This window comes from Cnephaeus nilssonii (genome assembly GCF_951640355.1).
Source record: "Cnephaeus nilssonii genome assembly, chromosome: 5".
Classification (NCBI taxonomy): Eukaryota; Metazoa; Chordata; class Mammalia; order Chiroptera; family Vespertilionidae; genus Cnephaeus; species Cnephaeus nilssonii.
In genome coordinates this window covers 8,948,532-8,965,779 of record NC_137076.1, presented here as the reverse complement: position 1 = coordinate 8,965,779, position 17,248 = coordinate 8,948,532, and the positions used below count along the sequence as shown (strand labels likewise).

General features: G+C 52.4%; 1 protein-coding gene across 1 annotated transcript in view; it reads left to right on the top strand.

Annotated features, from left to right (window-relative positions):
• Nucleotides 1-17,248, top strand: part of WNT3A (Wnt family member 3A) — a gene marked incomplete at both ends in the record, with an annotated part of 52,327 nt that overhangs the window by 28,777 nt on the left and 6,302 nt on the right. Inside the window, one exon of the mRNA XM_079773162.1 lies at nucleotides 13,555-13,820. Within this exon, the coding sequence (XP_079629288.1) occupies nucleotides 13,555-13,820 (266 nt within the window). The remainder of the gene's footprint in view (nucleotides 1-13,554; nucleotides 13,821-17,248) is intronic.

Sequence of the window (17,248 nt, the reverse complement as noted above, 5' to 3'; positions counted from 1 at the left end):
AACCTTGCTGAAGGTTTATCAGTCAGATAGTTTTTATGAATTCCTTAGGATTTTCATGTTATTTGCTAGTAGAGACTATTTTCCTTCTCCCTTCCAATCTAGACATTCTTTGTTTCTTTTCCTGGCTCAGTTGCCTTAGCTGGAGCATCCAGAACAATGTTGAAGAGCAGTGGGCAGTGTTTCACCACTGGGTATAATGCTGGCTAGTTCTATAGATCTCAGTGTGAGGATACCAATTCGCCTGAATAGGTACTGTGGGAGAGTTTATATATATATGGAGAAGGAGAGAGAGAGGAAGGGAGGGAGAGAGAGAGAATATATATGTGTATATATAATCTCTTTTTTTAAGGACAATTGTTTTATTTATGTATTTATTTATTTTTATTTCAAAGAGTAAGGAAGAGGGAGAGAGAGAAAGAAATATCAATTATGAGAGAGAATCATTGATTGGCTGCCTCCTGCATACCCCCGACTAGAGATTGAGCCTGCAACCTGGGCATGTGCCCTTGACCGGAATCGAACCTAGGACCCTTTAGTCCACAGACTGACACTCTATCCACTGAGCCAAACCAGCTAGGGCTATAATGGCTCTTTTGATTCTTTGCACTTTTTTGAGTTACATGTGCCAAAAATCACAATGCAATCTATCATCAAAAAGTTTTAAAAATCTGTGAGCTCATGACTAATTGGATTGTCTTTCATTTTGTGGGAAAGGAGAAATTGGAAGCACCTGATGTGCACAGGGCTTTGTGGCCCAGTTGTCATAGCCAACGCCAGGCTGGCCACCCCCCAGGAAGACTAAGGGTCTCCTCCGGGCAGAGTGGGAGAGAGTGGCCCTGGAGGGGGAGGCAGGAACCTAAGCAAGGACCCCTTGGAACCCCCAGGCCATCTAAGGGCTCTGGCTCCTTTCCAGGCGCCCCGGGGATACACGGACTGACCCACATGGAGGTCCCTGGGGCACAACATTGCCCTCACTGGATGCAGGCTCTGTCCTTTCTTCAGACATTAGTACATGAGTCCCGTCATCCTCAGCTCCAAACCGCAGATTCCCAGCTATGCTCAGACCCACACACCTCGAGGTCAGCAAGGCCGTTGAAGCCCTGAGGTCTGTTTGCCTAAGACCTCGTCCTCTCCCCTCTGTGTTTCCCACCCCAGGGCGACGCAGCGTCCCGCTTTCTCCTGAGATGCTTCCTGCTCCTTCTGTGTTTCAGATGATGCTATCACAGATCTCACCCGACCACCCAGAGCTGCCAATCCCTGTACCCCACCTCACCACGCCCCGAATCTGAAGTGAGGGCAGTCTTTGTGCCCCGGTCGTCAAAGTCCTCATCCTGTCCAGCTCCTTATTCTTCAGCTCTCAGCCCACAGGTCCCACCTGGGCAGCAGCTCCCGGCCCCCAGAGCCGCTCCCCGCTTCCTGGCTCCATCTGTGCCCCACTAACGCCATCGCTATCTGGGGCAAGAGTCTCGTGTGCCCCACCCCACGCCCAGCAGGTGCACCGCGGATGCACGGGGGCAGTTCCGGTGTGTGCGCTGGCACATAGTAGGTGCTTAGTAAGGAGGTTCTGAGCCAGTGGCTGAAAGACGTGCTGTGTGCCCGGATGTCCCCGTGTGGGCAGACTTCGCAGGGGAGGTGGCCCTTGAGCTGGATCTCAAAGAGTTTTCTCGCTTCCTTTACAATAAGTATACAGTGTTTTCTGGTGGGGTGCTCAGTGTTTTACATCAAGCCACAAATAGAATCCTAATACCCATCAGATGAGCCAGAATTATGGTTACAAGTGAGGAGACTAAGGCAAGATGAGGGGCCCGGTCAGGACTCCTGAGGGTACCCCAGCCCATGTGGAGTCAGCAGGGGCTCTCTGGGGCAAGCAGGTACGCAGGGCCTAGGGAGATGCCCTCTTCTTCTGCACCCCTTAACTTCCTCAAAAGCCTGTCCTAGGAAGTCTGGACACCAGCAGGCCACAGGGACACTCCTGAGGCCTCCGTGTCCTGTCCCCTTATAACCCCAGGTCCACTCTCCCTATGTCCATCCTCCCCTCATCCACACCCACATCTGATCTCCCATGTTCACTCTCCCCGTGTCAACTCTCCCCACATTCACTCCCCCATGTCTACTCCCCCACATCCGCTCTCCCCATGTCCACTTCCCCACATCTACTCCCCCACATCCGCTCTCCTGATATTCATTCCCCCACATCCACTCTCCCCATGTCCACTCCCCCACATCTGCTCTCCTGATATTCATTCCCCCACATCCACTCTCCTCATGTCTACTCCCCACATCTACTCATCCTATATCCAAGCTCCTGTCTCTGTTCCTTGCTCCTTCTGGCTCCCCCTATCCAGTCTCTCCCACCCCCTCCCTCTCACATATCCCCCCTCCCCCCTTTTCTGCTAGATTACAATTGCTTCAGCCCCCAACCCTCACCATTTGGTCTAAATGGGGCAGAAGAAGCCCTGCTCTCCCTCACCTGCCTGGGGCTGAGAAAGGGCCTGGTCACTGGTGAATGGCCCGGAGGAAGGAGCTGGCCAGGTGCCCCAGAGAGAAGCTGGCTCCTGGAGGCAACCATGGAGCCCTCCCCCTCACCTGCCCCCTGACTGTAATCAGTCTGATTGGATTAGGGGTCAGGGCAACCCTAATCATCTCAGAGGTCACCCAGGCTTTGCGGTGGGGTCCATGGGTCTGGCCCCCCCACTGAGGCGGCCTCATTGAACAGAGCTTAACCACCGGGCCAGCTTAGGATAGGGGCCCAGCCTTGTGTGGGCATGTGTGCATGCATGTTTGAGCATGTGTAAGTGTGTGCGGGGTGTGTGAGGATATGAGGGAAGAGCATATGCTCATAGCTCCTGCTTTCAGCACACAGACACACACACACAATCCCCACCACCTGCTTGGCCTGGGGCTGGACCCACAGAACGTGCTGGCGGGAAGGTGGGGTTGGGTGACAGAAGTGAGCCCTAGCTTGGGACAAGTGCCCCCTCCTGCTTCCAAGGCAGCAGGACCATTTAACATGCATTGTAGGGCAAAAAGCATTTGAAGAATTTCTGAGTGCATGGAGGCTGGCGCAGGATTGCTGCTTATCTGCTCCCCACCCCTGGCAGGGCTCAGGCACCTGAAGGGCCTGCTTTCCCCAGAGCTGGCCAACACCCCCTCTTGACCCATGAGGTGAAGGAGTGGGGAGGCCTCCAGGCAAGGAAGACAGATCTCAGAGCTAGGAGCCTCAGCAGACACCCTGAAGTAGGAGAGACCCTCATGTGAGCTCTTCCCCTCCCACACACCTGCTGGGAAGCACAGTGGCATGTGGCCAGCCTAGGGTCCAAGCGTGAGGGGCACTCCCCTGTGGCACAGGGCTTTGCAGGGAGCTGGGCTCCCAGCCAGGTGGGGCATTTCACCTGAAAGCAATGGAAGGCCCCCAGCTGCATCCTCCAATGACACCGGGCACTGGGCTGTGTCTATTCATGCATTCTGTGCCCTTGGTGCCAGCAGGGCCTGGAGCCTGTCACTTCAGAGTACTGATCAGTTCCCCCAGGATCCCTAAGCCCCTCAGGCAAGGTCTGGGAAGGTCAATCAAGTTCTCAGCAGGTGTGTGCCCAGACCCCAATCTTTTCCTGTTCTCCTTGGGGGCTGGGCTAAGGAGGAGCAGGAGGGGGACAGCATGCCCTGTCCCCTCCCTGGCAGACCCCTTCTCCTGGACATGCTCCAAGAGGTGGTCTGCTGCCTCCCTGGGAGGGCTGGGTGCAGGCACGAGCTGGGCTCAGTGCTCAGGAGGGGCCTGAATAGGAGGCCCTCGAGGGGATCAGCATCCCCAATCCAGGTTGCAACCTTTGACCCTCATCAGAAAGTGTTTCTGTGCTGGGTGGTGGGGGCTCCCCCGTATATCATTAACTCTTCCCAGTGGGAGGGGGTGAAGGCGCCAGAGAAACTCTGCAACACCCTGCCGCGCCCGGCTCAGAGCACAATGTGCCCACCAGGACGACAAGATTAACCACAGAGAAAAGTGAAAATGCTGCTGGATTCACACGCCCGAGGGCCATGTTCGGCGTGTGAACAGCGCTCCCCGCACATACCTCCCGGTTGCTATGACCAGCTTGCCATGGCCTAATCGCCGACGAGGGGGAAATTCATATAAAATATCACAGGCCATTGTGGGCCTAATGCGGCATGACAGTGGCTCACAAAGCCAAATTCATTAGCCCCAGCAGGTAATCAGAGGACACTGGCCACGCCGGAGGGGCGGTGTCAGAGGCCACTGCCTTGGCCACAGTGGGGTGCCAGCCGAATTCCACTCTCAGGTGGTTTCAGGATGCAGTATTACCAGATGCCATCGCGACCCCCCCTCTCCACTGCCCACCTCACTCTGGGACCAGGGAGGGTAGGCATTGTGGAAGGGGAGGCACTGGCCAGCCTGGTCCAGCAGAGCCACCGTCCTGGGGCATTGATGGAGGGAAGATGCCAACCTACTGAACACTCTAGGAGTGACCTGGGCTGCCACCTGCCAAGTGGGCAGAAGCTTGTAGGCCCCAAGCCACCTGGGGAGGTGGCGGGGGGGGGGGGCAGAGAAGGAGGCTGGGGTACAGCATGGTTGAGGGCACTCCGGTTCTCTCTGTGATGCACCAGTGATGCTCTATAGGCAGGCAAGGGCCAAGTGACCCTCAGAGGCCTGAAGGTCAGCACTGATCCGAGGAGAGATGGAGCCCAGGAGCCCGTGGTGGGGAGAGCTGCACCCAGGTGAGGGCGGAGGTCAGCCAAGAAGAGACTCTAGCAAACAGGTCCTGCAGCTTCTAGGGAGGTCATACCCCACCCTGTCTTTGGCTGAGTCCCTGCCTGGCCACCAGGTGACAATAGACAGGCCTCTGAGTTCCAGAGGTCAGTGACCAAGGGCTTGGCTTCACATACGGACCAGGCCCGAGATACACAGCCCACCCTGGGGACCCAGGGCAGGGGGGTTGTGTTAGAGACCCTCATGTGAGCTCCTCCCCTCCCACACACCTGCTGGGTCTTACAAATCTGAGGCCGCAATGGAGCCTGGGAGCTCATCCCAGGAGCCCTTCCTCCTCATCCAGCATTAGCACCCTACAGCTGGGGAATCACCTGGGATCTTTTATAGATGTAGATGTCCCCAAGAACCGTGGCCCCGGGCACACTGGTGGGCCTGCAGTGACACAGGGCTTGGGTGACCTTGTCCCTGCAGAACTTCCCAAAGAGACCATCCAGTGAACCCCGCAGACAGAATGTCCCAAGAGTTTCAGCTTACTGTTCAGAGATCACATTTGAACAGTCCCCTTCCAGGAACCTCCACTGCCTGGAGTTACCCTTGTCCCTCAGAAAGGCCAGTACAGTGTCTCCTCAGGCCAACGGCTCATCCCAGGAACCCCTCCTCCGTGTCCAGTATTAGTGTCCCACAGCGTTCCCCTCCCAGGAGAGGACAGGCAGGCATCCCCTCACCCCACCATGGCAGTGGGATGTGGGCCCAGCAGGGTAGGTGGAGTCCCCGCCTCTTCAAGGCTGCAACCACAGAAACAGCCTGGTGGGGTCTCAGGATCCCTTGCTAGGGGTACAGAAGCCTGTGCCAGGACTTCTGTCTGGGGTATGTACTCCCTGCTGTGCAGCCTGGGGCCAGTGGCTGACCTGCTCTGAACCTCCACATGTTGCTGGTGCTGAGTAGAGCACCCCTCTTCCTGTCTGGGCTGGTTCTCTCATCTGTGATAAAGGATTCATGGTCCAGGGCAAGGTGGCCTTCAGGCTGTGCCTCCCTATCAGAAATGGCCCCCTGGGTGACCTCCCCAAGGGAAGGTCAGCTCAGAGAGAGAGGCCTTCTTGTCCACCATGAACACAGGTAGTACTCAGTGAATAGGTGCCAGCTGACCAGCTTCATGGTGAAATATGAAAAACAAGATCCTTGGAATAATTTTTTGGAACTTTCTTCAACATATAGGACTTTAGAAATATGGCCTTTTTGATGTTAAAAAGTCCTTTTCCAAAATTATGGTAGTCATTGTTTAAATGTTTTGCCCTCTCATGAAGTAATAATACTTGGCAGTACTCTTTCAGTCCACAAATGATCTCTGGTACTTGACAAGCCCCTGGAAACAAAGGAATTGCTAAGATCCTTTAGTTCTAAGTTCTGGGAGGTGAAGTCATTGCCAAAGCCCATCTCAGAAGTGACACTTGGCTCCCCACCCCTAAGGCTGCACTGGCGGCTGTAATGGGCTCTTCTTCCTGCCCTCCTCCAGATGCCCAGTTCTTGCCACACAGGACTCCCTCATCTGCACCAGACTCTCCCCATCCATCCACCATCCATCTATCATCTACCCACCTATCCATTCACCTATCTACCCACTCACCCACCCATCTATTCTCTATGCACCATCCACTAGCCATATATCCATCTATCCATCCATCCACCCATCCTCCATTCATCCACCATCCATCTATCCCAGGCCTGCCCCAAAGCTCCTATTGCCAAGCCTACTTCTCATATGGCCTTATTCTCCCTATCTCTTCCTCATGAACTGTAAGCTCCCAAAGGCAAATGACTTCACACAGCCCAAAGCAGAGAACCTGACTTGCAACAGGAGAGCCTACTACTAACGGTATGGAAGGATTCCTCTGGTTCACCCTCCTCCTCCCCAGTACAAAGATTCTCTCCACCTGACAATCGGTTGGTCATCCAGCTTCTGCTTAATTACCACTTGGACAGGCAACTCTTCCAACTTTCGGAAGCCTGGGCTGTTAGAAACTTCATCATGTGGAGCAGCAATCCACTTCCTTTCAGATTTCTTACCTTGGCTTTTGAGAATGGGCACCTTGCATCTTATTTATCTCATATTCCTAGTTCTGAATTTAGTGTATGTCTCATTATAGACTCTCAGATACTGGATGGATGAAAGGATTGATGGACAGACAGAAGATGGATAGATGGTGGATGGATGGTGGGTGGATGGATGGATGGATGGATGGATGGAAGGATAAATCATTGGTATTTTGCATGAACTCGATAAATAATTGCTAATGAGACATTAAGTTGGGAAGATGGTTTCCTCGTGGAAGATGCTTGTCTTACAGAACAGCTTTGTCTGATCGCAGTGTGGGACTGAGTCCTGGGCCTGAAGGCAGCAGGCCTGAGGTAGCTCAAGAAACTTATCCAGGCTCTTCCCCAGCGACATGGCAAACTGGAGGCGCTGGTCCTTAAGCACCCCCTCCCACAGCAGCCTGTGTCTCCTCCTTTTCTCTCAACCTTGCACAGGCTGTTGGGAAGCAGGCATTTTGCCGGTGAAGGAGGTGCCTTCCCAGGGCAGGATGGCTCCCCATCTCTTCCTCAGGAGCTGCTCTGTTGTGTAAACAGAAGCAGGAGCCTCTGCAGAAGCTGCTGCCTGTGGATAACAACTTGGCTGTGACTGCGGCAGCCAATGGGCTCCAGGCCCTCCACACCCATGACCTCGGGGAAGCCTGTACCCCTCCTCTGTAAACGGAGGCCATTCCAGCCACGGGTCATAACCTGACTGTTCAGATCTCTGTGGGAATCTGATCCAGTGGGTTATCGATTCAGAAATCGGCACAAGTTTTCAGATGTGCGCTGTCATTCCAGCTTACGGTTTCGGGAGGGTTAGGAACCCCCAGAAACCTCCCTATTGCTCCTAGGTTAAAGTCATATGGGCGTTCTGGGGTCTTCCTTCTGCATGGCCTCAGGGTGCATTTTAACTTTTTTCTTTGGAAGTAAGTGTCGACTTACAGAAACATTGCAAGAGTGAGTCCAAATCCACTCCCAGGCCTCTCCCAGGGCTGACATAGCACAAACCAGGTGCATCCATCAAAATTAAGTTCCATCACCATTAACTAAGCTCCAGATTTTTCCCAGGTCTCACCCGTTTTTTCCACCGATGTCCCTTTTTTGTCCAGGATCTTATGCTGGCCCTTGTTCTTTGTGCCCTCGAGACTGGAAGGAGCCTGCTCAGGCCTCTGGGTCTCCGGACGATTAGATAAAGGTGATGCATCCTTGGCAAGAATGCCTTGAAAGCAGCCCTGGCCGTTTTTGCTCAGTGCTTAGAGCATCCGCCTGCGGACCGAAAGGTCTCGTGTTCAATTCCAGGCAAGGGCATGTACCTTAGTTGCAGGCTCCCCAGCCCCAGTGGGGGCACATGCAGGAGGCAGCCAATCAATGTGTCTCTCTCACATTGATGTTTCTCTCCCCCACCTCCCTCCCTCCTCTCTCTCTAGAAATCAATGGAAAAAATATCCTCAGGTAAAAAAATATCCTAGGGTGAGGATTAAAAAAAAAAAAAAAAAGAATGCCTTGAGATCAATGGGGTGTCCTCAGAGCTCCGTCTGGGGAGGTGCATGGTGCATGGCGTCTGTCCCATTGCTGGCCGTGGCAACCTCGGTCCCTCTGGTGAGATGGGCCTGCCCAGTTCCTCCAGCGCAGTCACCGTCTTTCTTGGTGCCGGGTCAGTATTGCGGGGAACTGCTCAGGCCTATCTTGAGCTTTAAAATGGACTTCCTTTGTGAAAACGAACCACAGCACGTTTTTCTGAAACACAAGGCAGAGGCTTCTTGTCTCCGTGAGCGAAGTGAAGGCTGCTCCATGGATGGCATCCTCGGCTGGCAGGACTTTGTCTGAGGAGCGGTCTTCTCATCTGGCAGAAGGGGAAATTGAGGCCCACGGTGGGGGGCGGGAGGAATGTGTGCAGGATTGCACAGCTAGCTGGTGACAGAGCTGGGCAAAAATGAGTTCTTTTTCCTCCAAGTTCAAGGGGAAGCTCCCCAAACCCTCCACCCACCCCCCACACCCTTTCCCTCAAGTGTGTCTGGAGGCCCTGGCTGTTTGCCTGAGGTTAATAAGCAGGGATCTCCAAGCCCTTGTTGAGAGCTGTGGGGCAAGGCCTTTGCTTGCTCTCCCCTTATCTTCAGAGGAGAGAGGGGCTAGCATAGAGGGAGGAGGCAGAGGGAGAGCCGGGTCCTCTTGTAGGAACCTGCTCTGAGCTCCCTGGGCTGAAAGGCAGCTCTGCTGGGGTTGCAGGAGGGTATTCAGACCTTGGAGGTCCTTGAGAAGCACAACCAGGGCCTTCAACCAGCTGAGCGTGAGAGGGTGCAGTGGAGAAAGGTACCAGGCTGTGTGTGGAGGGCCCCAGGAGTGCCCAGGACATACTGGCTCTGCCTTGTGCCCTGAGCTGCCCTAGGAGGGGTGGCCAGGAAAGCTGGCCCCCGAGGAGTCCACAGCCCATCCTAACAACAGCGCCTAACCCAGGCTGCACCGGTGGGAGAGGAGGCATCCGGCTGAGCCCTGGAGAGGAGAGAAAGAGAAGAGTTGAGAGCGAGGGCCTGAGAAGGGGGAAGGAGGCAGCCTGAGTTCTTGAGAATACAAAACAAGGGTGGGAGCTCTGCTGAGCGTAGAGACGGGAGGGGAAGGGGTCTGTGTTCAGCACCCTGGCATTTATTCACTCAGATGCCTTAGGCCAGCAAAGGGCTGCTGCAGGCCTGCCTGTGAACTGATTCATCGTATTATGTAAGGAAAACAGGGAGGGGGCTTCGTGAGTCTTGGGGAGGTAGCTGCTTGGCTGATATTTGAGAAAGGGGAAGATGAGGGGAGCTATCCTGGATCTGTTCAAGGGCAAGCTGCGTGGGGAGGGTCAGAGAGCCGGACCCACAGAGTAAGCCTGCCTAGATGGGCTCAGACCAGGCTAGACCCCCTGCCTTCTCCTCAGACCAGGCCCTCACTCCTCAGGAACCATCTGTGTGATGGCCTGATTGGGAACAAAAGGTGAACAGGACACAGTCCTTGCCTCAGAGAGCTTCCAGACCAAGCGGGTGAAGGAGGGAGCTCCCATGGGGCCTGGGAGCCTGAGGGGCCAAGAACAGATCATGCCCAGACCTCATGGCCACAGGATCCTGTGCCCCAAAGAGTGGGGAATGGGACCAGGCAGATGCTGCATGAGCATTAGAACATCTGGGGGAAAACCTGAGGGAAGGGCAGTAGCTGAGTGTGGCTGGAGGCCAGGTAGTGGCTGACAGAACTGGGAGGGCAGCTCGGGGGCAGGAGTTGGCCTGTGTTCAGTCAAGCAAGGACACAATGTCAAGAACTCGAGAAGCGGCCAGGCAGAGCCAGATGGCCATTGGACAACGCACTGTGCCAGTGGCCTGTGTATGTGTGTATGCATGTGTGTGTGCATGTGTATGCATGCGTGTACATGTGTATATGTGTGTATGGGAGTGTGTGAGAGAGTGTCTGTGGGTGGGTCTCTGTGTGTGCATGTATATGTATGCATGCATGTTTGTGTGTCCATGTACCTATGTGTCTGTCTGTGTGTGCATGTGTGTCTATGCATGTTTGTGTGTGCCTGTGTGTCTATGTGTGAGAGTATCTACGGGGGTGTTGCGGAGGTGTGTGTGTGGCTGTGTGGCCATGTTTATGTGAGAGTGAATGTCTATTTGTGTATATCTGTGTCTGTGTGTGACAGTGTCTATTGGTGTGTATATCTGTGCGTGCATGTATGTGTGTATTTATGTGCATGCGTTTGTGTATGCCTCTGTGCTTCTGTGTATATATATGAGTGTTTCTATGTGTCTCTGTGTAAGGAACTGTCTATGTGTGTGTGCATGTGTGTTACATGTGTGTATACACTTATGTGTGTGAGTGTGTTTATGGGTGTGTGTGTGTGCTTGTCATGTATGTGTGTACGCATGTGTGTGTTTGTCATGTGTGTGTGTGTGTGTGTGTGTGTGTGTGTACATCCCTGTGTCTGTGTGTGTGGTACATATGGATCAGGGAAGAAGCTGGAGGCTGAGGGTGCAGGTTCCAACCAGGAGCTCCTTCAGGTCCTGGTGGGAGATGCTGAGGGCTGGACTCCTAGGGAAGGGCTGGGTGAGCAGGATAGGCCTGGGCCCCCGAGACCAGAGCAGCTTTCAGTTTGGGGCGGTCCCAAGTGGCATTAGGAGGCCTTTTGGGGCTTATGGCTGGGGGTGTGGCCCAGAGCTTCCCAAAAGCAGGGAGAGACCAGGCCTGCTCAGTTCAGAGCCCAGGGAGGACACGGGTGTCCAGAGCCTGCACACGGCTGTCAGAAAGTGTTGGAAATCTATGGAAAGAAGCACCAAAAGCAAAAGTGCAAGTGGGGCCAGATGGCCAGTGGGAGGCCAATGCAGAGGGCACGTCCTCTCAGTATCTGAGGAAATGTTCACTTTTGGGGAACAAGTGTGTGGATGTGAATGAAGCTGGGTGGAGGAGTCTGAGTGTGTGCATTCACGGGGTTTAGGGCACCCATGCTCGGCTGCGAACCTGGAAGCAGCCTGAAACCTCTGCTTACTCCCCAGGATGGAGCCCATCTACCCATGTCCCTCCCAGAACAAAAGCCCCCTGGGCATTGAGGCGGGGTGAGGAGGCATCAGCGCCCTCCACCATTTCTCACCTATAGCCATGGGGAGCTCAGCAGGATCCAGGCCTGCCTGGGCCTGTGCCCAGGAGGAGCTCGGGGGAACACAACGGGGCACTCACCCGGTGCCCTGATCAGTCCTGTTCCCACATCTCTCCACCCAAGACCTGAGGAGAGACAGGAGCCAGAGCCAAGAAAGGTGGGGTGCAGGATCCCACATGAGGGCAGCAGAGACACCTACGGCACACCAGCCATCAGAGCCAAGCCAGGGTTCAGCCTGGCCTGCGGGCTCCAAAGCCCTGAGAGTTCTTTCACTGTGTTTTTAATTCCTGCTGGGTGCAGGTACGCTCCAGGGGGCCATCTGGCTCCCCGCTGTTGGTTTCTCCAGCAGGGCTTAGCAAACAGCACCTGCTGTGCCATGGTGACCTGGGGCCCCAGGGCAGCCCCACTCCCTCATCCTGAACCCAGAGCCCATCAGAATGTTTACACACACCCAGGAGGCAATGCATTCATTCCCTCAGGAAAAGTCCTGCTTGGGGATGCCAGGCTGCCCCACCCCCCACATGCCCTGCACTTCCCTCTGGTCCTGCCAGCTCAGCAGAATACCCCTGCCCTCTGCTTTCTCTCTGTCTGCTTCCTATCTGTCTTTCAAGACCATCTTCAAGGCTCTGTCTACCAGGGGCAGGCTAGGCCGCTCCTACCCAGAAAGGTCCAGGGGGCCTCCCTGGACAGCCGCCTATACCTGTCTGATATTGTTGCCTGGCGAGCTTCCTCTTCCCACGCTCCAGCCCTCCCCCACTGCCCCTCTGCAAAACTAATGTCACTCCCTCTGACTCAGTTTCCAAGAGGCTGCATGCAGGGGCCCAATTCCAGCCTCTGGGTTAGCAGAGGCCTGGAGGCCGTCCTGGGGCAGGTGTCAGGCAGCCGTTGGGCATCCCCAGGCCTGAGCGTGTGGAGCCTGCACAGGGCGAGCATGCACCGGGGGCCTGTGGTCCTTGCAGCACCTAGAGCCGGGTGAAGGAGGGGAAAGATGTGCAGGCAGAACGGCAGCATGTGGGCCAGAGCCACACTCTGGGCAGGTCATCAGGCTGCTGGAAGCTCCTACTGGGAGGTCTGGGCAAGGGGAGCTGACCCCAGGGCTGTCCGGTGGCCTTGGTTCAGTCAGCATGATTATTTTGAGAAGCATCATGCTCTTTTTCCAAGTACTGCTAAATAAAATTCCCCTTTATGCAAATGCCACAGTTTTTTTATGAAGGTATAATTGACATATACACTGAGTGGCCAGATTATTATGATCTCTGAACGCATAATAATCTGGCCACTCAGTGTGTGTGTGTGTGTGTGTATACACACACGTATATATATTGGAGGCCCGGTGCATGAATTCGTGCATGGGTGGGGTCCGGCCAGCCTGGCCAGGGGGAGGGGACATGGGCAGTTGGCCGGCCTGCCTGCTGGTCGAACTCCGGGTCGAGGGGACAATTTGCATATTAGCCTTTTATTATATAGGATATACACTGAGTGGCCAGATTATTATGCATTCAGAGATCATAATAATCTGGCCACTCAGTGTATATTGTATTAGTTGTAGGCGTACAACATGATGATTTGGTATATTGTATATTGTGAAATGATCTCCACAATAAGTGTAGTTAACATCCATCACCTCATACAGTTACTATTTTTTGTGTGTGGTGATAACACAAGATGTATTCTTAGCAACTTCCAGGTGTACAATGCAGTCACCACCCTGTATATCCATCCGATCACAGGACTTACTTATCGTAGGCCATTCCCCTCTCAGACATTTGGGAGCTGCCGGTTTGGGGCTGTTGCAGATAGAACGGCCCTGACATTTGCTCCTGGTCTTTGTGTCACTGCAGGCTTCCTCCAGGGGAAACACCTGGGTGATGGCTGCGGCCGGCGGCAGGAGTATGTTTTCTAGAAGCTGACAAACCGCTTTGGAAGGGGCGCTCCCATTTCCCTCCAGCCAGCAGCTTGCAGGGAGCTCACGTCCCTACACTTCCCCACAACCAGTGCCCTTTGCATCACTTCTTGGGTTCCTTCGCCCTTGGTGGGCTTTCCCTGGGGAAGCTCTCCCTCTCTTCCTTGGGTCCTCTGGGGACAAGCACCCTCTCCCCCCAGCCCTGCCCGCCCCTGCGCCCTGCCCACCTCACGCCTCTCTCCACAGCCACCCGGGAGTCCGCCTTCGTGCACGCCATTGCCTCCGCCGGAGTGGCCTTCGCAGTGACACGCTCCTGCGCCGAGGGCTCCGCTGCCATCTGCGGATGCAGCAGCCGTCACCAGGGCTCGCCAGGCCACGGCTGGAAATGGGGTGGCTGCAGCGAGGACATCGAGTTTGGTGGGATGGTGTCTCGGGAATTCGCGGACGCGAGAGAGAATAGGCCTGACGCCCGCTCTGCGATGAACCGCCACAACAATGAGGCTGGGCGCCAGGTAAGTCCACAACCCTGTGTGTCCTAGCCGTGCATCTGGGGGCCCTCTGACCACTGCCCTGGGTATCCTCGGGGACTGGGGCAGTGTCTTTGACCATGGCCCTGTGTGTCTGAGGGTGCACCAGGGCGCCCTCTGACCACTGTCCTGTGCATTGGGGAGGGGTCTCTGACCATGGCCCTCTGTGCCCTGGGGATGTTCCAGGGGACCCTCAGAGCACACCCCTGGTCCCTTGAGGAGTGTGGCCTGGTCTGAAACACAGTCCCGTCCAATTGCTCCACAAGTGTCTGCGTATTCCCACAGAATGGTAGGTCCACTTCTGGAGTTGGGGTCACACGAAAGGAGGCATGGGATAAAGGCCTGCCTTGCAGGAGCTCCTACACAGCCAAAGAGATGCGGCTACAGCACAGTCTGGAAGTTCTGTGAGGGAATGCATACACATAGGGTGAACTGGCTCAGAGGACGGTCCAGACCAGGCTGGAGTCTCAAAAAAAAAAGACTTCTGCTGTCAAAGACAGTGAGCGGAGGAATGCAGAGTAATGGCAGTTATCTAGCTGGGAGGAGGCCAGGAGAGCCTCCGGGCAGCCCAGGGTGAGGCTGCACATGAGTTAGTCTGGGTAGAATATGGAAAACAGAAGGAGAAGGAGAATTTGGGAGATGGAGAAGTTGCTGGAACAAGCTTTGAGGGCTTTGTGGGCCCTGCTAAAAAGGACTGGGTCAGAAGTTCAGTGGGAAACTGATAGAGGACTGACTGCTGATAACAGGGACTGTGTAAGGACCTACAGGTGTCCAGTAGATTTAGCAACACAAAGATGGCACTGGCTTTGCCCAGTGGAACCAGGGGATTGCAAAGGGCTGAAGAGTGAACGGGGACACTCAACTTCCGACAACGGGGACTAGGTGAGTCAGTCTCATCTTCCTGCTGAAGACAGTATAAACGCAGGATGGAATACAAAAGGCACCCTGCTAAAAGTAAAGAATGCTCACCTGTGTACAGTCACCTGATCTATCTCAGGGGAGGTAAAGCAGTGCAGAAGGGGAAATGGGCTTTTCAATAAATGTGCTCAGTCCATTGACTCACAATATGGAAAAAATAATCTTGACCCCTACCTCACACCATATATAAATGTAATTACAAATCCAAATGGGAAAGGTAAAACAAACCCCAAAAAATGCTTAGAAGAAAACCTAGACATCTTAGGCAGAGATTTCTTAAATAGGTCAAAGAAAAATATAAAAATGTGGACCATATTTAAATTAAGAATGTCTATTCAGCCCTACCCAGTTTGGCTCAGTGGATAGAGCATTGGCCTGTGGACTGAAGGGTCCCAGGTTCAATTCCAGCCAAGGGCACATACCTTGGTTGTAGGCTCCTCCCTGGCGTGTGCAGGAGGCAACCAATCGATGTGTCCCACATCGATATTTCTCTCTGTCGCTCCCTCTCACTTCCACTCTCTCTAAAAATCAATGGGAAAATATTCTCAGGTGAGGATTAAAACAAAAATTTTTTAAAGAAACATCTATTTATAAAAGACACCATCATGAAACTAAAAACACAACCCACACAGGAGGAAATAATATCTCCAAAAATATATGAAACTCTACAAATTAATTTTTTTAAAAGACAGATAACCCAATAAAAATGTTGGCTAAAACAAAATAAAGCCACTTCACAAAAGAAAATATAGGAATGGCCAATAAGTATATGAAAAGGTGTTCAATATCATTAGTCATCAGGGAAATGCTGTCAGAATCAGTGCCCTGAAAAGGGGGAGGACAGCCACGGGAAAAGAGCATGATGGGAGTTTCTGAGGACCTGGTGATCTGTGAAATTTGGTCATGTTTTAGATTATGACATATACACATTTTTGTATAATACACTTCCATAAAATAGTTTTTAAATGTCACATAACTAAACTAACCACAGAGTGAGGAATTAGCAGTCCCAGGTCCAAAAGACAGGACTCTGAGTCTGGTACCTGGGGTAGCTTTTGTCCTAGCGTCATTTGCTGATGTGGAAGCAAGTGCAAGCACTAAGCTGCACTTCCCTCGGCCTCACAGAGCTAACGGACCTACGAAAGGTGGTCTCTCTAGGAAATCACTGCCCAGTTTAGGACCCTAGGGAGTAAAGGTAAACCAGAAGCAGACCAGCTGTTGTGCATATGTGCAGACTTGAGCTAGGCTGAACACTGTTTCTACAAATAATTTTTCAAACACACTGTCCACATAAATAAGGATAACCTGTCACATGAGCCGATGGCACAATGGATAAGTGGTAATCAGGAAAAACAAAAACAAAAACAGAAACAGGACTCTAAATACTAGAATGATTAGACACGGATTATAAACAAATATGTACACTGGACAGACACATGCAAAAAGATTAAATTAGACTGCCAGTTACACCATACACAAGAATAAACTCAAGATGGATAAAGGACTTAAATGTAAGGCATGAAACCATAAAAATATTAGAGGAGAACATAGGCAGTAAAATCTCAGACATTTCATGTAACAATACGTTTACAGATACATCTCCTAGGGCAAAGGAAACTGAGGAGAAAATAAACAAATGGGACTGCATCAAAATAAATAAAAAACTTCTGCACAGCAAAAGAAACCACCATCAAAATGAAAAGGGAGCCCACTGTATGGGAGAACATATTTGCCAATGATACATCTGATAAAGGGTTAGTATCCAAAATATATAAAGTACTCATACAACTCAACAAAAGGAAGACAAACAATCCATTTAAAAAATGGACAGAAGACCTGAATAGACATTTCTCCAAAGAGGACATACAAATGGCCAAGAGACACATGAAAAAATGCTCAAAGTCAGTAATCGTCAGAGAAATGCAAATTAAAACCACAATGAGCTATCACCTGACACCTGTCAGAATGGCTATCATAAAAAAATCAACAAATGACAAATGCTGGCAAAAATGTGGAGAAAAGGGAACCCTAGTACACTGCTGGTGGGAATGCAGACTGGTGCGACCATTATGGGAAAAAGTATGGAGTTTCCTCAAAAAATATGGAACTGCCATTTGACCCAGCAATCCTACTCCTGGGAATATATCCTAAAAACCCAAAAACTCCAATCAGAAAGAATATATGCACCCATATGTTCATAGCAGCATTATTTACAATAGCTAAGATTTTGAAACAGCCCAAGTGCCCATCAGTAAATGAATGGATAAAAAAGCTGTGGGACATATACACAATGGAATACTATGCAGCTATAAAAAAGAGGGATCTCTTACCCTTTGGGACAGCATGGATGACCTGGAAAATATATGCTAAGTGAAATAAGCCAAACTGAGAAAGACAAATATCACATGATCTCACTTATTTGTGGAATCTAATGAGCAGAATGAATTGACCAACAAAATAAGACCCGAAGCAGGGAGGCATGGAACAGACTGACA